General features: G+C 36.4%; 1 protein-coding gene across 20 annotated transcripts in view; it reads right to left on the bottom strand.

Annotated features, from left to right (window-relative positions):
• sorbs2b (sorbin and SH3 domain containing 2b) overlaps positions 1-24,993 on the bottom strand; it is a 40,889-nt gene extending 15,896 nt beyond the window's left edge. For 4 of the 20 annotated variants that reach the window (XR_006925785.1, XM_046848913.1, XM_046848897.1 and 1 more), the window contains exons 1-13: positions 24,562-24,993; positions 9,855-9,908; positions 8,717-8,812; positions 7,660-7,686; positions 7,386-7,510; positions 6,436-6,918; positions 5,567-5,890; positions 4,350-4,491; positions 3,547-3,701; positions 2,860-2,926; positions 2,147-2,197; positions 1,713-1,914; positions 1,314-1,428 (exon numbers count right to left, since the gene is read on the bottom strand). Coding sequence is in view for 19 of the 20 variants with exons in the window: in XM_046848913.1 (XP_046704869.1) it covers positions 1,314-1,428; positions 1,713-1,914; positions 2,147-2,197; positions 2,860-2,926; positions 3,547-3,701; positions 4,350-4,491; positions 5,567-5,890; positions 6,436-6,918; positions 7,386-7,510; positions 7,660-7,686; positions 8,717-8,812; positions 9,855-9,908; positions 24,562-24,577 (1,857 nt within the window). In the remaining variant the exon portion in view is untranslated. The other 16 variants (XM_046848895.1, XM_046848900.1, XM_046848908.1 and 13 more) reach the window with 16 other exon arrangements.
• Between the last annotated feature and the right edge of the window lie 2,440 nt (positions 24,994-27,433).

The following is a 27,433-nucleotide window of genomic DNA, read 5'->3' as shown; positions in this document are numbered from 1 at the left end:
AGTGGGGAAAGAGGAGAAGGATGAGAGAGTGAACAGGAATGAAGAGGAGTAATGACCATATACATGCAAGTGTCAACAAAAGATATGGATAACTGACAAGATAGAAACTGTGAAATATGAATATTTGTTTGGGATAGAACATTATTCCTAGACTACACTACATTTTGATAAATAACAACAAAAAATGTTAAGTAGCAGTTTATTAGTCAGCTACAGTACCTTTCCTATTCCACGAGAGGGCAGTAACAGACCATTTACCCAAACTAAGCCAGATGACACAAATTCTCACAATATTGCATTTAATAATTCTAACCTCTCAAAGATTACAGTTATCATAATATAATATATAATTAGGGCAGGTACAGCCTTTAAATATAAATTGGTGTATCTGAACTTGGGATGGTTCGATACCATAATTTTGGCTTTGGTAAGATACCAGAATGTAATACCTTGGTATCGATACTAAATGGTTACCATAAGTGACAAATAACCAGCCACAAAAGATAAGTTAATTGGAGAAAAAAAATACAATATAGATTAATATCTTAATACCTTTGTATTAAACTGTAACAGAAAAACCTACAGCGAACATAGGTTACATTTTCATGTTGGAAAAAATATATATAAAACTGAAGTAATAAAAATATATTTGAAAATGATCTTTTCAGTGCAAACACATAGTGCAAAAATTTTTGTTAAAATGTAACAAAAAACCTACCAGGAACATAGGTTACATTTTGACTTTTTGACATTTGACTGCAACTGAAGTAACACAATAATAAACAGTTTCGCAGCACTGCCGCCTACAGGTGAATTTCGGAACAGCAGTGTATGAAATACCGAATTCAGCAAAATTGTGATATCGTACCGTCTGAATTATAATATATACCGGTATTTTTACAGTGCCGGTATACCACGCATCCCTAATCTAAACACATCATCACATACAAGTCCATAAACTGTTACAATTCATAATTAACCAATTATGGATATATCCACCTTTTTGCAGGTGCAAAAATATAATTGATGGCAATAATGTATTAATATGTATTAAAATCACTAACTGTTTTATCATTAAAATTTATTTTATGCACTAAAACAAAAAAGTTGATGGCAATATCAATATCAAGCCTGTTGACTTGACAATATAAAGTACTGTGTAAATCTACATTCACACATACAGAGAATCAAAGCAACAAAGTGAATGGAGACTTTATTTTCAATGAGACCTGGTAACTTCCTGGCAACACAAGTAACAGAACGTTTGCACTGTTTGCAATGCAACAAAATGGCGGGGATCAGAGAACACTTACTGCTTTCTCTTGATCTAGAATAGAGGACTTCCCTGGCTCATAATCGAAGATACTCCTGGGCTCTGCTCTGTATTTGCGGGTATCCACTTTTCTATCTGGAGGACCCCACTGATTCCTAAAAGCATAAGAGTAGCAATTAAATGAATTCAGTAATCGAACTTCACATAACCACAGTTTTGAAAAAGCCTGTGACTTTGGCAGTGGCTACAGTATGTATGCTATATCTACTACATAATTGTAGATGTATAGTACACAGTCTGTGGAAACTACACATACAGCAGTTAGGACTTAATCTGCTTATTCTTATTATCAGGCTCAAACAAAACTGAACCTTTTATTAAACAAATTCTCTCTTTTTTTTACCAGTATATATGGGACAGAGAAGAAACTGGATCTCACATGTCTGGAGTGCTGCTGCCACTTTGGTGGATATTATGATTGTGAGACATTGGCTGAGCTGATGAGGAAGTCGGAAGAGAAGATGAGCTGGATGTTCTGAATCCACATGTGCCATTATCAGAGATGCTCTTGGTTATGGGTCTGTATGTACTGCTCTTAGGTGCAGGGTGTGCATGGACATTAAAAGTTGTACTGTGCTTCTCTGTAAAAAAAAAATAAAAAATGGTCAAAAATTCAAGTCAATTTGCAAATACATTTAAAATGTCAGTGTACTTCTCACCAGCTGGACTGTACACTGCAGATGTTCATGCAACACTGCTTTTATAGTTAATTATTTTAGAATTATTGGCTTCAAGATGTGTTAGCAGACCCTCTAACTAGTTGTAAACAATTACCTATTGTGTAATTTTAGAGAAAGTGAACAAGACACACACCATCATTTGTAGCAGTCTGAGCAGTAGTACAAGAACCAGAATATTCAAACTCTGTAAAAACAAATAGAAATAGAAATAAGGATAATTTGAAAATGTAATATTCAAGCAGACTCAAGTATCATTATTTTTCAACACTTTTTGATTTACAATAAACCTCATTTAAATTTCAAAGAATTGCTTAGTGCACATGTCCCTTCGACCTCTGTAATCCCCAGGACAACATTCTGTCAGATTCTAGTGGGACTGCACCGTCAGGCTCCAGGTATGATTCAGCTCTATTTCACAATATGCTGAGTAAGGTTCTTTTAGTGTTGCACCATTTATAAAACTTGTCAATTCATCTCTCTGCAGGTTGATCTTAGCTTAAGCCTTAAACACATGGCAATAGCAGATGCCACATTTATCCCGAGATTCATCTAATGCAATTCATCTATTGCCTGCTGTATTGTAGTAATGAAGGGCACACAAAACATTTTAAGGATTATACAGATGTAGTTAGCTATGAGACACTAAAACATAACTGATTGTGTGAGGGGGCAGAGAGGAGATGAAAATCTAATCTAAACTGTTTTACTATGTGGAACATTCTACACAACAATGATAATGTTTTGCATATTATGGAAGTAACACAATAACATTTTCATGACAGTTCATGAATTTGATTAAATGGAACAATTTACTTAAATATAATTGTGTAAAAGGGTCCATCCCACCTGGTTTCTGCACCACGTGAATCTGCTTGAACATAGTCTTGTACCAGTCTTTTGGCCTGTCCACAGTCTATGTTAGCGGCAAACAAAACAGCATTTTTTAAGACATTTTTGCACTGCATTCAATTAAATAATTACTAATGAAAACTATAGATGCCAATATTATGCTGAGACAAGAAAAATAACTCTGTGGCTGTTCAACAATGCTGATTCAAGAACCATTAAGATGGTTTTGGACTGTAGTTAATATAAACAGTTTGTTACAATGGCTTAGGGCTGCAATTGCTCTAATTGTTTTACACTTGAGTCTCCCTCAGTAAGAATTTGATAACCTCAACAGTAAACTAGGTTTCATTTGCATACCATCTCAAGGAGTTTTTCCTTTGCCACTGTCATCACTGGTTTACTCATTAGGAATAAACTTACAGGGACAAATGTATGATGGTTAAATGTATATTCATAATATATTTGTTTCTGTAAAACTGCTTTAAGACCATGTCTATTGTTAAAAGCGTGATACAAATAGAATTGAATTGAACAGAATTGAGCCTTAAATGTCACCTGCTTTTCTGAGGATTAACATAAGAAAATGCCCTAAATGCCAGGCTCAAATAATCTATGTTCAGTCTTAAATACACTAGGTCTAACAAAAAGGACATGCACATGCAAACTCGTGCATGGGCTACTTACAGTCCTGGTAGCGGTGGGAATTCCAAACTCATCTATAGGGCCAATGCCTGAGTAATGGGGAGCTTTTTCTGCTGTACCTCTCTTTTCATCATCTGGTGCATGCATAGAAGTCACTGAACCCACAGCTGAATAGACTGGAGAAACAGATTCGGAAGCTGAAATGGAAAAGCCAGGGTAAGTCGGACAAGTTGACAATCTCAAAAATCCTGTTAGTAATAATCGATGCCGTTACTTTTTTTTGTAGAATTTGAAAACCCTCATGAAAAGAGATGTGAATATAATAAATTCACAAACACCTAAACAATGCTTTACTTATAAATCTGTCTTAACAGGAACGTGCATTGCTTGGAGTTTTGAGGCTCTTATTCTGATCAAGTCTTAATGCATGTGGAAAATGTGTTAATCCTCTTTTATATACCGCAAACACTTCCCAACACAGATCTCACTTGCCACTTGGTATTAGAGACATCATCTGATACAAACTGAGCAAGGAAGAGTCACTTGTGTTGTCAGTGGACTAAACTGCGCCTGCATGTTCACACTAAATGCAGTACAGCTTGGCATGCCACAAAAAAGTAAGATGAAGTGTGAAGGGTGAGATCTTTCACCCTTACATTATATGGTTGCATATGACTCAACACATTTCTAATCATAAACACCTCAAACTCTTTCCTTTTAACAGGATAAACCATCTCATGTGCTTATAAGTTACCAGTATCAGATTTTCAGAAATAATGGATAATAGATATCCATGATCCATAATCAATTTAGCAAATTCTAGATCGTGTGTAGGTTGTACTCACGAGTGCTCCGGCCCTGCTGCATGGATGTGAGGCTAGAGCTGAAGGAGGGAAGCGGAGGATACATGGAAGGGGAGAAGGGTCGTTGGAGGTGACTCTTTAGGCCTGTAGTCACACCAACACTTCCATTTACAGTCATTTGGCCCTAATTAATAGAGAAAAGAAAACAACCCAGACGGTTTCAATGTAACACAACACACTATAGATCAGTTTTCACTGGACAGGTTTAAAAATACTGTATGTTTTAAACATGCAGGCTTGAAACTAGCTTCCAAATTGCAGAGAGTAGCAAAAACCTGTGGAGTAGTCAATGACAATAGTAGATGTAAAAATAATAATAATATTATCATACAGAAATAATGAATTGAAAACTATTTAACACATTGATTTTTGCAGTGTTGTTTAATATGTTATTAAGGTAAAAAAAAAAGATTAGGAAAAAATAATGTCAAAGGTATATAGTGTTAAAGACAAAGAATAAGAGTGCAGAAAGGAAGCAGGGTGTGGTATGCTTTTGCTACAGCTATTTCCCCTATATTAGTATTGTTTAGGCACAATCACAACACCACTATGATCTCATCCTGTAACCAAACCAAAGATCTTGCTTCAAAGAAGGGCTATCACTTACGAATCTTACGAAGCACTGGAGTGAACTATGGGATTAGGGGAAGCTGAAAGGCAAATACATTTAGCAGGGTCCTGAGCAAAAGTGAATGTGAGTTTGAAACCAGTCTATAATTAGTATTGTTCAACATACAAACATTCCAGAGGCTAAAGGCGGTAAAACCAGTCAATGTGAATCACAGGGTGGTTGGTGTCTGTGGATTAAGCCTTTGAATTCTGAATAAAAGACGGCAGAAGAGGGTCAATGGAGAGGGAGAAAGAGCAATGGATGGAGGGAGGGTACTAACCAATCAAACAGAATAAGAAATGGAGGAAAAGGTCAAAGGGAAAGTGTGGGAAAAGTATAAAAAAAGAGATTTAAAAAAGAAAAGACTTAAAAGAGAGATTCAAGAAGAAGAGAGAAGAAACTAAGAATGTAGTAAAGTTGAGAAATATTTGAAACAGGAAACATGTTTGGTTAACATGTTGGTCATCTGAGTAAACTGTCAGAGCAGGCAAAAGCACTGAAGTCCACTGTGGACACTGTAGGACAGGAAGAAAACAATAAGATAAAATGAGAGAGATGTTTATAAATCTAGACCCTGTGGAATAGTTACATTTGCAGTGCTAGTTGTAAGGATGTTTAACGCCATGTTGTCAGTAGAACTGCTCATCTGGTAGTGGGTGGGTGAAGGAGTCTCAGAACCTCCTTCTGAATCTATTCCACATGTTCTCAGCTCCTCCAGCATGGCCATGGAAGACAGACTCTGAGCACGAGAAGAGGAGCCACTTAGAGGTGGATATGGATCCAAGTTGGAATAGGTAAGCCCATGGGAAAGAGGATGTAAATAGGAGTCAGAGGTACTAGAGGAGATGTAGTCAGTGGAGAAGTGTGGCCTGTTAGTGGATGACCAGGAGGCAACTGGTGGTCCTGGGTAGGCCTGACACAGAGGAGAGGGAAAGGTAAGCTGTGGCTAAAACAGTGGAAAAAATTGGTAGATTGATGGAGATTATTGCTGTGAATTAGACAATGCTGTGAAAGTTAAGTTATTTGCTTTAGGAGAAAATAAAAGAATGTTGGATTGCTTGGTGGATGAAAGAACATTGTATTATATGCACTAAATTGTTGAACAATAATTAGTCTATACTTATTGCAGTCTTAGGAAAGATTGATTTCTATTATGGAGGTTTTGTATTGTAAAACAAATTAAAGTAATAATAAGATTGTACTTCTAATAAATGCCAAGGACATTAAATAAAAATACAGATTATTATGAACATGAAAATGCATGTGTGAACAAGTGCCAACATGAAATTGCAGTGTGAACAAGTACCAAAATAAAAGAAATAAAACTAAATCCAAATGACTTTATTATGCAAGCTCACCATAGATTATATTACATGAGTAAGTTTTTCATGATGAACTATAAATATGTTGGTGTTATTATGATGATGGAATACCAACTATGAATATAAACATGAATACCACTTGTTGAACTGCAGGGGGCAGTGAAGGGTGAAAGACTGTTCTGGAATCCAGAGGGTCCTTCCTTTTGGGTGGAGTGTGGGAGTTGAGAGACAGAGTCTGTGTGTAACTGGCTTCTGTCTGGTGCCGTGGTGTGATGCATATGGACAGAGAGGCTACATGTCTCTTATTCTGCCTAACTGGGGAGTGCGAGTTAAGGTGATCTAAAGGCGATGGAAGGATTCTAGGTTTCTCAGGGCCACATACACTGGGGAAACTGCTAAAGCTGAGAGGCTGTTTAGAGTCAGTGGTGTTGAAGTCAGAAAATCGGTTGCCTCTGGAGCTCTGCTCTGAGCTTGCAGACATTACTTCCCTGGAGAATGAGTTGTGTGTTATGAGCAGTGGGCCATCATGGCACTGTGTGGGATAATTATTGAGGCTAAATGTTCCTGTATTACAGTCAGCAGGATGCAGCTGAGAGTTCTCTCTGTGTGGAGCGAGGCCCTGTATAGCCATAAAAACATGCAAACAAGCAAAAAAATAAGACAGAAGGGAAAAAAATATTATAAATATAATTTAGATGAAAAAAAAAATGCGTTCAGTTGAACCCTATTTTACAACTTTGCTTTTCTACCAGTATCTGATTGCTACCTGTAACAATAGTTACAAATATACAATCTAACATCAAAATCCGACACTCCTTTGGCTTTTGTTGTTCCAGATTAGCAATTTAGCAAAAGTCTTAGAACTCCTGTGTGACGTAACTGAGAGCAAGGCAGTAAATAATAATAGCAATAACAAATAGTGTTTGGAGCAAGTCGAGATATATATTTGTTTGCTACCTTTAACCTTAACAAGAACAGTACATTTACTGGCGCTTGTCCACTGCATTTCCACAAGCATGTCCTGTGAAAAAAATTTACTTCCTGACACATGCAGGGCCAAACAGGAGAGGATGGAGCTTAACCTACCGGTGTGGGCGATTTCTTATCCTGCAAGTTGGGCCTAACACTTCTGAATCCTTTAGCCGCCAAAGAGGAAGTGGCCAGGTTGCCATTTCGTAAAGTATCTCCAGTAGTGTAGGGCCACCACATTTCTAAAACATTCCACATGAATCAAACAATATATAATCACTAAAAGTTCAAGTTTTATTTTTGCTATAGTCATCAAGATATAAAATAACTATATATTTATTATGACACTGAGTGTGTGGTTAATAAAAGAATAAAATAAAAAAAAGGTTACCTGTATCTGTCACTGGAGATTCTGTGCCTATTTACCATAAAAGAAACGAGGCAGTTAGGTGTTTGAGATGCTTATAAAAAAACATATGGGAAGCTACTACCTTTCTATCTATTGAATAAAGCCTTGCAACATGAAGAATATTCAAATAGTATAAGCTACACAGCACCTGCACAGATGGCTAAAGCTCTATAACACTCATTAGTGTCCACTGTGTCTGAATACTGTGTGGCTCATCAGATATAATTACTGATCACTCTTATTCCAGATCAATTAAAAGAAAAGTAAAAACAAATATTCAAAGCAAAATGCAAAGCTCTGGTGAGGTCACACATCCAAATATGCATACATTTTTTAAACTTTCTGATAAAGTCAAAAGCACACACTGTAAAGTCTCACCTAAAGCAAGACTACTGAGCATATTCATTGCCCTTAACTCTTCTCTTAGGACACAGGCAGAATAATTAAACAATGAGGACTGTGTGCGTGAGGTCATAGTCCATAAAGCTGCTCAAACAAAAAGGGTCACCAGCGAATGAAACAAGGCTGCAAAAACACATAGAACAAAAAGCAACAGGCTGCACAATTGTTGCCATGGAGCAGCACAAATATGGCAACAATCCAGTTCCTGTGAAAGTCTGCTTCCTTTTAAGTAATGGGGAGGAACAGTTGCAAGCTACTAAAACCCAAAACAAAACATCTTGAGTGCTGGTTAGATGCAGTAAGACAGAGAAAGATAGAGACATGCAGGGAAGCAGGACACAGTAGTGAATGACGCTTATTAAGTTGAGAGGAATTCCTGTCTGCTGATTAGACATACTGTAGACTCTTGGACAGAGGTTGCCAATTTATATGCAAACACTGATTTTCTATGTAGAAGAACAAAAAGTATCAATTATATAAGACAGCCTCATCAGCATCTTTTTTTGCAATGCCTTTATAAAACATTTAAAATTCAAAATCCTCTTATAATCATCTAAGGTCCAGCTTACCCATCCCATATACGTCCATTACATAGTAAGTAGTGGTTGTGTGGGTTTGCAGTGGGTATAAAGAGTACCTGTGAGCCCATAAAGGTTTGGGGAACTCTGGACTCTCTTCATGGGGGTTAGTGTGAGTGAGAGCCTGGTGCTCTTGGGAGCTTGTCCTCCACTGTCTGTGAGAAGCGTGGCAGCACACACAAACAAAGATATTCCACATGGGATGCCAAAGCACATGCATTAATAACACTTTTTTTGGACAATCATGAAAAAAAAAAACACAAAATGCTTTCAGGCAAGCATGTTATGATAACCAAACAGCATGCAAAGCTTTAGAGTAAGTGATATAAGTAAAGTCGTAAAATGTTTTGAAAGATTTTTTATGTTGTCCACAAACACTGATAAAATCATTGTGTCTCAAAAGGTCATCATGTATCTAATAAAATTCTATAGTCCCCTCAAGTATGGCTGCATGATGGGTACTGTTTGTACTGCTCTAGAATCTATTTAAATCTTTAACATGTGTAAATTTAAAATATTCCTACTTTATGCTTAAATCATAGAGTTGCTAACTTCTACTACATGCTCAATATCAGAAATAAGCCCAATCACATTCTACCACACAGTTACATCATATAAATAAAAAACTTGTAATTAAAACACCAATTGCCTAAAATCACAGTATATCACAGTTGATTATGCTTGACTAATGACCACAATTAAAATGTAAATGTTTTGCATCCCTACTGCTTTAGCATAATTTATGATTGAGTCCATGTGAAGAAAATTAAACTGTACAACAGTGCATCAAGCTGACTAGTGTGAGAGTCAGTGTTTTGCAGAAAGCCAGGGTGGGGTGCTAACAGTGCCAGACAGTGCCTGGTGGTTTCCCTCCAGAATGCCATGCTTGGTTTTGTATCACAGGAAGGGCTGGATGTTGAGTGTCAGCCCTAGCTTTGTAGTTATCTAGCTTCTTTTTTGTTTTGTAAAGAAAAAATAGCACATTAACAATGAGCGCTGCACAACATTTCCCAAATACCCTGAGCCAAATGAACAACAACATGCTAAAAACAAATCTCGAAGACATCACACAATGCTGTGATGGGTGGCAGAGGAATCACTTAAATTTTACATTATACATTATATGAATGCTTGCTGTGGAGTAAATCTTGAGCTATTGATTTTCCAATAACATTCTTAATAAAGGCTTCCTCATACCTGTATTCATGTTGAAGAACTCTTCCTCTAGCCTGGTCTTAAAATCACACAGTCCTGAAAAACCAAAATATCCATTATTGTCCTATTATAAAATACTGTATCTAAGCAAACAAACATGGCACCAGCCACACAGTAAGTACTGATAATGTGGCATTGGTGGTAAAGAGCTGTGTGAGACTCTAGATTTCATGACTCTGTGGCAGCAAGTCCTTTTTCCATATAGCTGTTCAATCCCTCTGTGAATGAGCGCCCATGTGAAAGGTGATACAAGCCCAGCATTTCTGGTCTGAAACATGCAGCTTGGTTTCAAAACACACACACACACACACACACACACACACACACACACACACACACACACACACTATGAAAAACACATATACCTCTTTTGCTATGTTAAAACATAACACCTGACTGAAAAACGTGCACTTGTGTCGAGCTAACCACCCTCATGAAATTTTACTCCACATCAGTTTGTCCCAGATTGATCACTTTTACGTGACAGATTGACAGCTCTTATGACCCTGTTCCTAAAATACCCAGTTTATTTTGGTATGAGCCGAATATTTCTGGGAGAGTCTATGTGGGGAAGTCATTTCATTACGTTGTTCGATTACCTAACCCTCCAACATATGCAGAGGTATTAAGTGTATGTAATTCTTAATGAATACACAGCAATATGTAATCCCTTCAGACATGGTACACCTGGCCGTCTGTATACCCAGGCACCTGTCCAACCTGAGAGCCTCTCTAGGAAACAGCCCTGCATATGTTATCTGCTAATGTCGCCAAATAGCATACAAGTTGATATTCAACAGAGTCATTTATGCATGATTAACTGACCATCTTCATCAAGTCTATGAGTTAATCCTTGCCAGAAAACAAATTCCTGTACTCTTTCCAACTAAGATTAAGGAGAAGCACTATATATTTATTTTGACTATTAATAAAATATGGCACCATCTCATATTTCTCCTGTTAAAAGAGAGCTTAAGTGTCAAACACAAAACAAATCTTTAACCAGCATGGCCTATAAATCGGAGGTGATATACACATGGGACACATTAGCCTGTCATATTGCCGGACATGGGGAAGATCACAAGTTGTAATGGCCTGTCAGCAATAAGTGAAGAGGAGAGTATGGAGTTAAGTTTCAGGAGGGCAGACTAGTGGCGACAGAACAGCTGTGCTGGGAACAGGACAGCCACCCAAGGAGCTACATGGCTGTGACTGTGTTTAAATGCTTGAATATCTCGTGATGAACCATGACACCAAATACGTTAAGATATTTAATTTTTTATAATAGTAAATAAACAATATTCAGCTGACTTTACATCATTTTTATAACATTATAGCACTTGTCAATTATGAAGAATAAAAAAAAATGTCTGTCTATAAAAAAATTATCAAAGGAAAGACACATAACGTAAATAAAATAAAACACACTAGTTGGCACTATTTGGTGTATTTAATGTCCTTATCTTAAATGTTGTTTGATGGTAATGGTTTCTTTACAACTGAACTAAATGGCACTGTTACATAATAAAACATAGTTACAAACAGTTTATACACAACACAATATAATGATAATTATTTAATAGTTCAGCCATTGGATTATATGAGGAAATCAATTGAGAATCAATGTTATGTTTACTGATTACATATAATACATTTGGATTCAGATCAAAGCCCAGGCAGCACTTAAATAGGCATTGCGATTACTGAGCTACAACAGCAGAAAGCATTGTAAACATAGCTGGTTCCTGATAAATAGCATTGTCTCTTGTTGAGAGCAGTTTATGTTTAGCCTGATTTATAGCTACAGTGTATTGGAGAGACAGGAAACTGAACCCCCCACAGACCTGATTGCTCTTGGCAGGAGACGCGTGAAAGTCATACCTCACACCTCATTGACAATCAGCTAAGTGTTGATACAGGACTAAATACCTTATGATGACATGCAACACTATATACAACATTGTAACAACTTAAACCATTAAAGCTTACATGTTAAAACTCATTATCATTTACCATGAGTACAAAAAACAGACATGCGTTGATAAAGAAGAGTGCGGTTAATAACCAATCACTTAACTAACAACAGATTTGTAGCTGCACTATCACAGACTGTAGTATGTGTTGTAATGGTATTCAAATAAATGATGATGCCACAGGCTTAATTAATAATTATATGTATTTTGCAAAGACACAGAAACAACCATACAGAAATACATATACATTTACTAGAATATACACATTCATACATATAAAAACACCTATAAACATACATATAATAGTATGTACACTCATTCATATAATTCTGTATATTTCATATATCCGAACAAAAAACTGCACAAAAACTCTAGAAACATGAACTGATAATTATGCGTACTTAATCTTACTTACCTGGCATAGTGTATGTATACGAAAAAATATACACAAGATATTATCTTTACATCGGTTATGACGACCAGCCATAAATACCCACCTGGTATTGCTTTTATGACCAACTAATTACCCAGGTTTTCCTCATAAAAATATGCAAAAAAGTGTTGAGTATTGAACAGTGCTGCAAAATAAAACGAGTACCGAACCGTGCTCTCTGTCAAAAGCCAAAAAGAGCTCAGGACCCTTGCCATGTTGCTTACTAAAGCCAAAATAGGAAGAATCTTCTACTCATCTGGGATTTGAAGTCAAGCTATTTATATTAACATTTTTGTGAGGACACCGGATGGCCTGTGTGGTTTTTAAAAAGCAGTTCCTCAATCAAAAATATATTAAAAGAAACCATGTGAAACATTTGTTTTGCCATGGTTTATTGTATAGTATATCAATGTTTCCTGTACTCTTTCGTATGCAGGATAATTTAACTAGCTGTTACTATAAGTTTTTATGAATACAATTATTTAAAGATGTTAATAGAAAACGATTCAACCTCTGGGTGATGTTATCTTTTGAAAAATCAGGCCTTAAATGAAGAGAAATTAAAAGCTGCACTACATGCACCTTTGTATATAAAAGATAGGCTAAACATATTAACTTGGGTTGTAATAAATACACATTTTGGGTTGATTAATTTTATCAATTATTTTTTTAATGTTAAAATGTTTTGAACAGATAGGAAGCCTGCAGATTGGATAGAAATGTGATCTAGCCCTTTACTCTAATACTTAGAGAATGTAAATAAAAATTGTTTGGAGTACACTAATCAAACCATTCCGTAGCAGATTCAATGATACTGACAAACATCAAATGGTTACCATAAAAACTAAAATCATACATTATGGTATCATACTGTTTATCTGACATTTCCTAACGTTTAGATTTAATTTAAAAAACAGGCTGTAAATTCATCCTCTCATCAGGTAAATATCCAAATAAGGCATGGTTGTGTTTGTGGCCTGGCAGTCTGCAGTCTCTCTGCTGGGTTGCAAGTGACCATGCAAACTACACGCCTCTTTATGCAGCTGCCTAAGATAGAAAGTGGATTCATGAAACCTTCCCTTCATGATGCAGCAGATTTTGAGTAAATATTGTGATGACTGGTGTCTACAGGGTTGGGTGAGAAAGTGAGAGTCAAGCTTCAGCTGGGTGCTGCTTGGCTGCTGGGCAAGAAGAAGGTGGGAATACATGCCAAGTCTAGCCAACGATTTAGTGGGCCTCGGAATCTCAGAGACATCCACTTAACATTCAAACAGCTTGAGTGTAAGTCACTGAGCCTCCCTCAGCTCAACAATCTACTTCAATCACACACAGCAGCACACACAGAGTTCAAGAGCTTCTGGGAAAAGTCAAAGCTTGGCTCTGATAGTGTTATTTATTTCTGTATGGAAGTCAAAGCATGGCGTGACACAGAGTTATGTTTGGGCCACAGTGAAAGCTGATTGCAGCACTCACAGATAAGATTTCTTTAAAGGTACTAAATAGGGATGGGGAATTACAAGGAGTCAGCCGAGAACCTGCAAAGTCATTTATTTGTATACTTAAGCTATCCTGTCCTCATAAACAAAACATTGCCAGCTTCAGCCTCGTCTCAAAGTTGGTCAAAACACAAAAGTGCTTCGTAAGTAACTGTGCTCACATTAATGAGTCCAGGAAGTGGAAAAACGTTATTAAGGATATAAATTAACCAGAAGTTTATTACAGAAGTTTATTAAGTGATTGGGAGTTTGGAGTGGAGTTAAGAGGGGAAAAGTCTGCTATGTGAAAATCCCAGAAGAATGAATAAAAAATAACATTCATTTCATTGCATCTAGATTTATGATTAACCTGCTGTTCTACTTTTAAATACATGTATTTATAATATTTACCCAGAAAAACGTAGCTTAACAGGGGTTAGATTTACACAGGGGTCAATCAGATCAGAAGAGCACAATAACAATATGTTGTTAGTGCTGCTGTGCTATTTAAAATAATCAACAACCAAAGTGCAATAAGCAAAACAAACATTGCAACTCATATTAAGCACTAATATAAGTAATTCGCAAGATACTCTGAGCAGGGAAACATAATGTCTGCTGGATTCTTTCTTGAAAAAACATGTTTATTACATAATCAATTATGTTCACACCAACACTAATAGATAAATCTATATCATCAAGTTAGTTATAGGTAATATGAGTACATCCAAAGAGTAAGTTAGATTAGAAAGTGTTAATAGGAGCACATACAAAATCTTCATACTATTAAAAACACCTGAATAATATTGTGTAGGTCCCCTTATTCCACCAAAACCAGCACATCCCATAGACGGGCAATTGAATTCAGATAAGTCAATATCTCGAAATCTTTGACATGTTCATTAAACCTTCTCTGAAGAATTTGCACTTTGGCATTATCATGCTAAAAGAAGCTACAATGCTCAAGAAGTCGGTAAGTAGCATCGAAATGACCGTGAATCATCAACATTCACTAAAGCTGCGGCTTTCCTTTTTCCCCCACAGTGCATCCTGGTGGCATTTATTCCCCATGTAAGTGACACACATGCATCCGGCTGTCCACGTGATGTAACAGAAAACATGATTCACCAGATCAGCCCACATTTGACCATTGCTGCATCGTTTAGTTTCAATGTTCACATGCCAACTTTCATAGACCACTTACACAGCTCCATAACAAAAAAGCAGTACTGCTCTGTGTTCTGACATCTTTCTATTATAGCCAGCAATATTTTAATAGGTAATGCTACAGTATATTTGACAAGAACTTCACACACGCCATCACAATTGGTTCTATTCAAAGATCCTTCCATTTTGCACATTTTTCCTGCTTCCAACACATACACTTCGAAAACTGACAGTTCACTATCTGCTCAATGTGCCCACGTTGAACAGGTGCCATTGTGATGAGATAATTAATGTATTTTTACTTTAACTGTCAGTGGTTTTATTGTTATGGCTAAATGATCATTCAATCACAAATTTCTAACAAATTTCCTTTATTTGATTGTTATAGCAGCTTGTTAGCATTATTGCCTTTTCAGTATCAGGTGCCACGTCACTGCTTTTTCAAATCTTTAAATTCAGTGTTTAATACATATCTGGATCTGGTCTGAAGGAGAGCATGATTTTATATATATATATATATATATATATATATATATATATATATATATATATATATATATATATATAAAATATATTTTACAAAAATAGCACGTATTTTGTATATAGCAGATATAATGGAACTTAGAAAGACTTTTTCATTTGCACTTACATGTTGTAATGGGGTCTGCTACCTCCCACTCTCAGCTCTGTCTGCCTCCCACCTCCAGACCTCTGAGCCATAGGTGCTCAAACAACATAAAGAATGAGTGAGTCACTACGTAGGCAGGTGGTTGAACCTGCTGTTTGGATTTTTTACTATATACAGTATATATCAAGTGTTTGTTCATTACCGCTGAACTTATACTCAATCGCCAACAACTAGAACATGGAAATGTCTGAATAAATTATGCATCATGCCTGAGTATGCTGAGTGACTCAGCTCATCAGTTACTGCCACTCTGACAAAATGTTAATTTCTTATATAGTCTTCATTATCTTTGGACACAGTGCCAAAGTATTACTGTGGCATTTACATACCTGTACACAAATCCCAAAAGGATTTATAGCTGACACATAATATGACATAATCTATTATCATTTGGGTTTTGCGATATTTACCTCTGAGAGAAATACTTGGAATGATGTACATGAGAAAAAAATAGTACCACCAGTGCAAACACATTTCTACAAACCACTTAACATTCATGAACAGTGGTGCTTCCAGATCTGTGATTTGTGGCAAATATATACATAATCTGACATTTCTAGCTCCATTTGTTTGGCAGGCAGAAGTCCCATGGTTAAGAACAAACAATTAACTAGAGATAAAATGCCCTTTAAACTAGAAATTGGACCTTTTGAGAAAAGATGACCTTTGTTTTGGGAGCTATCATGTTAATGACTAGTCTGAGAAGAACACATGACAGGTGATCACCATTAAAAGAATATCAAACCGCCCTGAATACCTCTTACCAGCAGTCAAAAAATCATGAGCATTACTTAGTGGAATGGGGAGTCAGTTAAAGTAGCACCTTTATCATGCATGAATATGCATTCTAACAAGGTTATAATATGTATAATACCCACCCCACCAACATACAGCACATCATTCCCTTTATCAGTCTTACTGTATGCATTTTAAACAACATGAACAATGCGAAAAGCAATGTTACAGGAATGCAGTAAATACAGGTTCGTGATAAACGATGTTTAAATCAAAAATGGGATGAAGACGCTTCTTGTGTGCAACTTGGAATCGTAGTCAAATAATATATTTCAATTAAAACTTTTTGTTCTTCTTCTTTTCTCTATCTGTACTAAAGGAAACAGCCAAGTGTAAGCAGGGGTAACAGTAGTTAAACCATGTGACCTGCAGGTGTACCTGTAGTATACATGTACACTAATTATAGCTAATATATGGCTGATATATAGCTAATTATGTTGGAATGGATTAAGACCAGATACCACAACAATCAAAATGAAAAAAGAAAAAATCACAGCCTTTGATATCTTGTGCATTTGTACAAGAAAAAAATGTGCTTAAATCAGAGGTTGAGAATTGCGTGTAACTAAGACATGCCTCAGTTTTAGGCAAATCCCGCCCAGGTTCTCAAATGTCACACAAATCTCTGAACCAAAGATTATGGGTTCCCATTACTATTAAGACCTTAAAGCATGCTCATAAATCTTCTCTAAATACAGCCTCCAGTGTAAAGTTAGCTTTTCTGCATATCTTAAACCTATACCCTAAACAGTGTTTACACCTTAAACACTGTCCTAAATGAAACCTTATTGGAAACCTTATAATATTTATTGGTTTCAAATAAAAAATAGGTGGAGATGCCCATTACAAGAAATATTAAACCATGTCCATGAAGAAGTACTCTTTCCCATTCTGTGACAGATTAAAACTAGGAACTCATATGAAGATAAGACTGTCATTAATACTTTGTGCCTCCTTTAAATAAAATAAGTCACCTGCACCCCAGGATGAAAATCAGAGAGGACTCTCTTACCAGGCATTAAGTAGCAAGCCAGGTTATGTGTTCAAGCTGACAGAAATCTGTGCAACTAGGCAGCAAGCTCCGTTGCCCAGTCTTCCTCTTAATGTTCAGCCCAGGAGTACTCTGAGATTTTTAGCGTTAAACTTGCTGCCTGTTTCGGGAGTCAGATGAGGGGAGAAAGTAAGCCCCCGCTCCAGAGATCAAACCCTGTGGTTTGAGCTATTTTCAGTTGGAGACATGCATGTCTGGAGGCTTGAAAGTTACTCCGTGACTCAAGAAGGGAAACTGACAACACTTAAAGTGCACAGAAGGAGGGCAAACATCTAAGCTGGGCTGGGGCCTCGGTATGCCACTTGCTGCGTAAGAGCTGCAAACACTAATGCTATCTGGCAAGTTAGACAAAATCAATCACTGTCTCTGAAGAGATAGTTTTCCCCCCTGAGTCACAAATAGGTGCTTTCACTGTTTTTCTAAACACATTACTTCCTGATTTAACCTCAGAGGATGCAAACATGGAAAAGTAATGAAATATGTAACATGTTTATACATATAAAAAAAGGAAACAACGTCAAAAGTTTGCATTTGAAAAACAACCTCAGGTGAAAGTGTTCAGCTTTGGTAATGTTAATGATGTGAACTCTATTTTTACTTCTAAGTTTGTTTGTGATGACACTACTTATTTATCATTCGAGCAGCAAACTTCAGTCAAAAGTGTCTCCATCATGCGTATGTCACAATTTCAAAACAATTCATGATGCTATTAAATGGATTAATTACATGTGCAATATGGGTGACAAATTTGAATCGAATGTTGAAATTAAAAAAAAATCTAAAATAGTTTGAGCCGATCCTTATAACAAGGGGCATGACATCATATTAATCAGCACAAGAAAGAAAACGATTTAGAGGAGATGAAAGCCTATTAAACAGAAGGGAAACTCTCTCTTGTAAGTTTAATGCATCATGACCAAAAGTGTCAGCACAAACCTGAGCCAAAGAAAAACACCATGCAAATCTAACTTTACTCATATTCTCATACCAGAGATAGCTGCAGAGTTACACAAGAGGAACCCTTAAAACAGATACTGATAGGACCTGTTACACACCTATGCCTCTTCCTGAAAATGGACATGCACACATGAAACATAAAGAACGTTCATTTATTTTGCTTGATTATTTAAAAAAATACAAGGTCAATTAACAGTCCAATATGATCATGCTCAACAGTTAACCCCTTTAGCTGCAATAAAAAATAAAAAATTAAACACTAAAAAACAGTTTTTTTGTGTTGCATCATTTAGTCAACTTTAGATGTTCTCCCAAAACATCTGCTGCTATTAATCCGAGAATTGCATTTTGTTACTGAATCACACATTGTGTCTCCTCTTACACTTACACACTTCCCACTGAAAACAATGTGAACACATTTTTTCTAATTAAATTTGCAATTCACAGCTCTATTTTTCTTTGATAAAGAAAGACACACACACACACACACACACACACACACACACACACACACACACACACACACACACATTCTTTCTCCCTCTCAAATCTAGAGAAATGTACATGAGCCAATGCACTCTAAGTTTTTGGCATAGGAGGAGATAAGAGATTTGCAGGAAGCCCATACAGTCGCAGTATTGTCATAACATGGCTCACATCACCTATCACATTTATTTGCTTTCTCTTAATCCCATGCTATGGATCAGGTGCAATAGTCGCTTAGGTTTTCATGAAATCCGGCTGCTGTCAGTGCAGCTCAATCGTGACGTCACGCAGCTGCATGACTGCATCACGCTTGTGCTCGATGTTGGAGCTTTAAAGACTCCTGGAAGCTGCAGAAAGCCTGATGAACTGCGCGGTTTGTTACACATTAATGAAAGTCGCGCAGCAACCGTTTGCTGGTTAATGTTTAAGCAACCCCCTGCTGGAGTTCATCAACACAAATAACCAGTATGAAGCAACGCTTGTTAAAACACCCCTCATATTGAAATGCACATGCGTTTGTGTTGACAGAGGGTCTGTCTCATTAACAGACAGCGTTATGAACATGAGCAATAATCTCCAGGAATCATTGTACCTACCTTAAACAAGCTGCGCTGCCAAAGAAACGGACCCTGAGCAACCCCACAGGTCCATATCCTCCAGTCAGAAACACGGACTCCAGTCTCCTAAAATGTCTCTTTCAAAATATTTCTAATACTGATAACGATCGAGTGCAATTGTGCCTAGGAGTCACGCAAAAACAATCAAGGGTGCTGGAGCACATGGCCAAGCGATCACAGCTCTCCGAGCCATTTTCCTTCTGATTAGTATTCAGCCTTCCGTGTGTTTTCCTGCTGAGGAGCAGAAACGCGCATCAGTGAGGCGGCATGGCGACCTCGCCTGGCTCTAACGCCGCCGACCAGCATTCTCATTGGCGTGAAGAGGATCCCGGTTGCCATAGAGATGTCCAACAGCGCGCTCGGCTTGTCGCGCGCTCAGAGATGGCGCAGGAAATGGCACACTGGAATGCGTTCTACAGAGAAGCTTAGTGTAGTGTGGCAAAAAAGTACGCATCTGCAGTGTGTGCTGTATGAGCTTTAAGTACGGTGATGCATCGTTTTCGTTATTTTGTCAAATATATATAAAGAACTATTGCCAGGCCAGAAGGCTTATTTATTGTTAGTTCATTCTAAAATTACTAATATTTTTTCTTTGCTAAAACTGACAGCATTAAACAAACATAGGCAAGCGACTACTATTTCAAAATCTAAAGCAATCAATGATGTCTTATGACTTCTAACTGGTAAAAGATATACTCTGTAGTACTGTTTGTTACATTAATGGAAACATTAGATTTGTCCAGAAAAAGAATAAATCTATCTATCTATCTATCTATCTATCTATCTATCTATCTATCTATCTATCTATCTATCTATCTATCTATCTATCTATCTATCTATCTATCTATCTATCTATCTATCTATCTATCCCAAACTGTCTTGACCCATTCATAGTCAGAAATTATTGTCTAATGGCTTGTTGTTATTGATGAAAACTGCAAGCAAGTAGATGCTACTGTTCGGCCCTTGAGAAAGACCCTTAACCCTGTCTTCTGTAGGGGCACTGTATCCTGGCTGAACTTGCACTCTGACCCCAGCTTCCTAATATGCTGGTGTATGCAAAGAAATAATTTCACTGTGCTGATGTACATGTGACAAATAAATAAATGCATCTTATAGGAGGACTGGTATATTATAATATTTTATATATTATATGTTTAATATATTATAATACTGTATATTATAAGTTTTTTATCACTAATATCATAGTATTATAACACTGGTTTCCTGCAGCAAAATTGATTTGAAATATTATTTCAAGCTAAATACAAGTAACTACACATCCAAACTAGCTCATCCAAACTGAAAAATAATCATCTGATTGACGGAGGAAAAAAATATTACGATAGAATAAATTCCATAAACCTACTATACCACAAAAATAGAGGTCATGTATTTAAGCTAGTGTGAAAATTACTTGTGAATGCCTGTACTGTATGTGAAAGGTTAACATGTGAAAATAAATGAATGTGATAAAATGCAAGGAAAAACAAAAAGAAATGTATGACATGAAAAATCCACTTGTGAAAGCATGGCATGTGAAGTGTCTAAAATCCAGACTTTAAATTTGAACCCAGAATTTGTGTCTGAAATATGCAATTGTTAACAAAATGAAGTTTGACTTTGTTTTGGTTAGCATATTAAATCAGATGTATTACTATTATTCTCTCCCATGAGAGACTTATAGGTGTACGGAAAGTAGGGAAGTCTTTATACATTTGCCACATGTGCAATACACAACAAATGCTGTTGAAATACATATTAGTGTTTGTGAGAATATGACAAACTATGAACACCATCTAAATACAAACTACGGGGCATTTCACCAAGGAACATTCTGGGCCTGATACATTCAGCCCCATGTCTAAATTTAACAGAACTGTCAACAACCCTTTACTACTACACTGTGTTACCAAAGAGGGGCATAATTAAACCTTAGACATAGAGACACAGCCGATAAAAAGACTAGCCCCCCTGATAAGAAAACTAAGTGGTGGATAATGGCCAGTATTAGAAGCACTCATTTACACTACAAGTTTGTGGTACCTGCATAAAGTTTAAAATCTGAGGTTAAACACATGACTCAATTTGACCTGCTTTAGGCCATTCCCAAAGGCAGAAGTTATAAAGTGTTTTTATATAGTATTTATATTTGTTATATAGTATTTATTTTGAATTATTCAGTAACCACAGTGAAACTAATAGGAAAGAGTTTAACCCACCAACAGGTCCTGTGAGTTTAAGTGGTTAACCATCAATTCCCAAAAGCAGAGTGTGTTTACTAAGTGTTTAGGATTCAGCTGAAAAGCTTTATTCAGTACTTTGAGGTCATAATAATGCCACTCATGTTAATCTGGTTCAAAGGAAATATGTACTAAAGCACAAACACTTTGTAGAGACAAATAGACCAACTTAGAAACCAAATGTAATATATCAAACATATAGAGAGTAATAATTTTTTTTCTTTTCAACTGTAAATTAAACCTTTGCCTAATACACACTGCCAAAATAACAATTTGTGTGTAGCTCATTACATTATTATTGTTATAAGCCAAATACAGAGTCCGACAGCACCAACACTATGTATAGTATCCCTTAATGATTTTTTTGTATGATGCCCTACATTTGTTCTATCCCATTGAGAAATACAATTTAACAATGCCCTGGGATAACCCACAAATTAGGTAAACTATTTTGGATATACGTAGCTGACTGACCGAGTTAAACATTGATGGAAAATGTAATGGCCTATTCCCGATGTGGCTGATTCTAGGGGTTTTAATCCACCACAGTTTCTTTAGTATACCCCACCTGCTCAAATTAGTAATTAAAGTAAGGGCTGTGTTTTCTGTTAAGTGCTGGAATCCCATCGGTCCTGGAATGCTATAAAGACAGTCATTTTCACTAAAATATTTTTTAGAAGTTTCACCCTTATAGAGATTTTTTTTCTTTGCCCTGTGTATCTGCTTTTGTCCACATACATATCCTAGAGATTTTAATCTGTATTGAAACAGACACTATTGAATGAAGTACATTAAAGTTTACTTTCACCATGTCTACAGGCAACTAGAACTAGAATATCAACCAACACGTCCAACAGGATTCCTTTCATTGTTCTTTGAAGTTCACAGAAAGAAAAGGATCTCTCATTAGAGGTGTAGGAAACTATCGCTACCTCGACCCAGTGAAGCCCTGTCACTCCTGATCGTTGGGGGACCCCAAAAGGATAGTTTTACCTGAGGACAGAGAAGCCTCTGTCCACTAAAGAGTTCCTTCCATGCCATTCTTCTTTTATATTTTTCCACTAACACACCCACTTAGGCGAAACTGGAATCTGCTCGAGTACAATGACATACAGAGACATGCTTGGTTGTTCTAGAGCCACAGGCTGGGAAAAACAGGTCATATTTGTCCATAACCCTTTTGCACAATGGTCACAAAGACACACCAAGCCCTGGAGTTCACAGGAAACTGGACTAAGTGAATTTGTAACTGAATCCAGGGAAGCTATCGAGTTACACAAACATCTGATTCTAAACTGCAAAGTTATCAATTGGGTACTGATATGTTCTTTAGCCACAAACTGCAAAATTGCTAAGGACATGTCACCTTAATGTGAATTTTACCTACAACGTGTGATGTAAAATAATACAATAAAATAAAATAAACTATGTTATAGAGGTCAGAGTACACAGTTTTGTGTTTTATATAATTATTTTATCAGTATAGCAGGGGCGAATAATCAGGTTAATGGCTTGTCCTTCAACATGTTTGGGATTTGTCAACACGACATAAATAAGGTCTCTATTTCACACTGTGTTCTTTGAATGAGATAAAACAGTGAGCAGCTCAAGGAATGCCATTATAAGAACTCTATGTTCAGTAAAAAAAAAAAAAAGAAAGTCTGATAAAGCACCCAGGACCTGTGGCCAAAACACAGAGGTGGCCTTTTTCCTTATAAAGAAGTGTTTGTTTAAAGTGAGCTACTGCTTTTGTAGATTATAACTATTCTGGTGCAGAGAGAAATTTAGCACATGATTGCAAATCACAAAAGTACAAGTCACAATCTACCAGTTAATTCCTATCCTAAGCCATTTTTTTTTAGACTGGCATTATTCAGATCAGATATTCATACAAAGAGAAGGTATATAGTTACGGTAGGCTACACATGCACACAAAGGCATGGGGAGCTATTACAGAGGGCATTAGCAAGAGCAGGATTCTAACAACTTAAAATTTGCTTGAGAGGGAAACAACTGTCTAGCATGGTATTAGCAACCCAATAATGTGTCACAACATAAAAAAAAATCTCACATTCAATCTACATTTTTATCGGTACTCACAACAGCTTGCCTGTCAACAACAATTTATCTGGTGTTGGTAGAATGTGAAGAAAGATAGCACTTCTCAAGTCATATATCACAAAACATAATTTCTTACTCACACTAAGTGTAGGTTCACACATCAATAGAAGTCAACAGTCAGCAGATGATTATACTAAACTGGTTTATTGATGACTTGCACCTATTAAACAGTACGTATTTTAAAAAGGTTTTGGATTCCAGTGTATAATTTAACCTGTCACAAGTAATAAGAATCCTTAAGTGAATACGTACAGAAGCATAAACATTAAACCCACAGATGTCTAGATAAGATTAAACTGGTTTTTGCAACAATTGTACCAATAGTGATTCTGAACATACATTACAAAGCCAAGGGAGTATGTGGCCCTGTGTCTATTAGGAAGGAACAATTATTAGTAATTAAAATATCTTTATGGTGGGAATTTAAAAGGACATGTTTAAACTACTGTATTTTGAATGTAATTAGATGTTTTTTTTATTCTACTGTCTTTGTAGTTATTTCAATATACTGTTGTTTTTTCTGTAAGAATTGTGGAAAAAAAAGTACAATTTATAATACTAATTGTTGAAATAAAATGATTTAGTTTATTATTAATACAAATAGTAAAAATACAAAAAAAAATACAAAATACAGGTCAAAATACTGGTAGATTTTAAAACTGACATAGTTAACTTGCACTTACCTTCATATGAAGGCATTCTGGCTGTGTAATGTCATTAAGGGCTGTTAGTTCTGGCAGAGGGACACACAGATGAACACAACACCAAAGTCACAGATAAATCCCTCTATGGTTATCTTTTCTGCACAGGGAATCATATCAGTTCCTCTGCTGCTATCCCGAACAGTTGTCTGTCACCTCAAGTGCTCTTTTGCCAGCTTTCCAAACTGAGATGCCTGCTTGTCTTCTCCTTTTCACCCTGCTACTGGAATATAGCTCCTTTGTGTTTAACCTTCATCTGAGGACGCAGCTCCCACAGGGCTCTACACAGACCTAATTGCCCGTTGCTGCTCTATGATGCTGCACTCAGACTGAAGGTCAAGCAGGAGATGAGATGATTTTCTGCTATGAGAGGCATCCTCCACCTTCCAGCAAATGAAACAAATGTGCTCTTTGTGTCTCACGTTTTACAAATACGATAAGCTGTCTGGGATTAGCACAGCAGCAGACCAATCAGAGCTGAGGCAGTAGGGTAGGCTGGGTAATCGGCATTAAATCAAAGCAGACTGACTGAATATATCACTGAAGGTTATGAGTGCTCAGAGTCTGTAAACAGGAATAATCCATTGTACTACCATGGAGTATCACAACAACTATTGTTTGTTTTAGAGTAACATTTTAATTGGTTGTGAACTGTAGAGTAGGTACAGTACTAAAAAAACTTTTATGCTCAATATTCAGTCGAACACAAACTAACCAGAATAACACAAATAAAGGATATTACTTTTTTTAATTAATATTTTTTTTTACATATATTACTATGGATATTACAATTTAATTATATTTTTTCATTATATATATATACACACACACATATGCACATCATTACCAAACTGTACACATGGTATATAATGTGTAAATTAAGAAAAACATCAAATGTGTATATGATTAGAAATCTATTCATGTATACAATAAATCATGTTGACTCAAAGGTAAAGTTAACTACAGGTTCTTCTGATTTATTTGGATTACGTCATGCTGCTCATGGTTACTGCCTATGTTTAACAAAGATGTAAACTAGAATTCAAAGAGAGCCCGGTGAAGTCTGGATGAGGGGCCTGAATTATGGCCCTATCACTTTCAACATGACCTTTCAATACCTCTCAACACAGGCCCTCCCAAGGCGACACCAACTCTCTCATCTCTCCATCTCCTAGGGTTCATAGCCCCTAAAGCGTAACTCTAATCAGAGTGTATCCCCTTGCTCTATTTATACCGTGTATTCATAAATAAACCTGCCACCAAAGCACCTTAAAAACAAGAGCTCCTTGTAATGGTCCTGACAGACAAATTTAAATATAGGTATATGTTGGTAATTTGTTAGTTTAAGTTTTGTAAAAAGAAACATCAGGCTAATTTTTTAGTCTAGTTCTTATAGTGGTCAAAGTGAGGACCATGCATTATGCCATATTACATTTTATCTTGAGTTGACAATTACCTATCTGTTTACATTTTTTTCTGATAGAATTAAATGCATAATTACTACTACAATGATATCTATCTAATAATAACATATGTATATATTTATATATTTTTTTCAAGAGGCTAAATTAACAGCACAGTTTTCTCTCAATATGTTTCTTAAGATATACAATAGCATATATAGTATATAGTATGCAAATATAGCATATTTTATCATTTCCTACATTTCAATAAGTAGTTTCAGGGCATCCACTAGAATTATTTTGCACCCTTACACACAACTATTCCACCTGCAGGCAGTTCTACAACCTTGGAAATAAATGAATGCCTGCATAATGCCCAACAAATCAGCTGAAGGGATCACTCACACCTATGATGTACATTTGTGCAAGAAATAACCTCGAGTTGTCAGTGTTGTAGGACAAGTGTGCTTATTTCACACCCCAGACATGTTGGCTGCAGGCCAAGTCACATAACCAGCTGTTAAGGTATTAGGATTTAGTCCTAATTATGTGAATTGACAGGAGATTATTTGCCTTACTGACACACATTTTTAATGAAATGCAAATAACAAAATGAAAAAATTAGATTTGATTAATTTTCTTTCGAAGCTAGTTGTTGGCTTCATCCACAACTTGAAGGTTTTGATTTATTTTTCCAATACTGTGCCTCACCCTAGTGGTGAATAAGAGTTCCTACAGATGCACACTGGAAATTTTGTTATCCATATCTATTGCTGTGTTCATCTTAACTTATATCTGAAAGCAAATGACTTTCTCAACAAATAATTCCTTCTCAGAAAGCTAATGTGTCCTTAACTCCAATTTAACACATGATGTTATTTCAACATGGCTCAAACAATCAGCAGTAAATAAAAAAATCACTTTTCTGCTTTAAATTAGTTGTAGCAGCTTTCAAAATCAACATCTATAACACAGAGCACACAGTTCCTTTGTGCACATGACACACCAAATCATGTTTTTCTGGATAGCTTGTTGCTAACAAACAATAATACAGGTGTCCATGTCTTCCCTATTTTGCAGCTCAATGTAATAAGCATTGGTTGGAGTGCCCATCACTTGGTTACCACTTGTTTTGGTACAATGGCTTGGTAGAGTTGGACTACAATTGTCAATGTAACTCATGATGGTAGCAGCAGAATAAATTGAGAAGACTATATTCTGTTTTTCCGATAAGAAATGCATTCAAGCTAATTTGGAGGAAGGTCATAGACCTTGACCTATGAACCAAAACACATTGCCACCACAACATACTTAAAAATATAAGGAAGAAACCCAGAGAGGAACCAGGTTTGTGGAGTACAAAAAAGAGAACCCCTCCTGTTCTTGGTGACACAAAATTGTAATTATTAAATGAATACAGAATATAGGTGGATAAGTGTCAAAGTAAATAA

This window comes from Silurus meridionalis, chromosome 5 (genome assembly GCF_014805685.1).
Source record: "Silurus meridionalis isolate SWU-2019-XX chromosome 5, ASM1480568v1, whole genome shotgun sequence".
Classification (NCBI taxonomy): Eukaryota; Metazoa; Chordata; class Actinopteri; order Siluriformes; family Siluridae; genus Silurus; species Silurus meridionalis.
The sequence above is the reverse complement of the archived record's forward strand: the minus strand, read 5'-3'. Positions and strand labels throughout refer to the sequence as shown.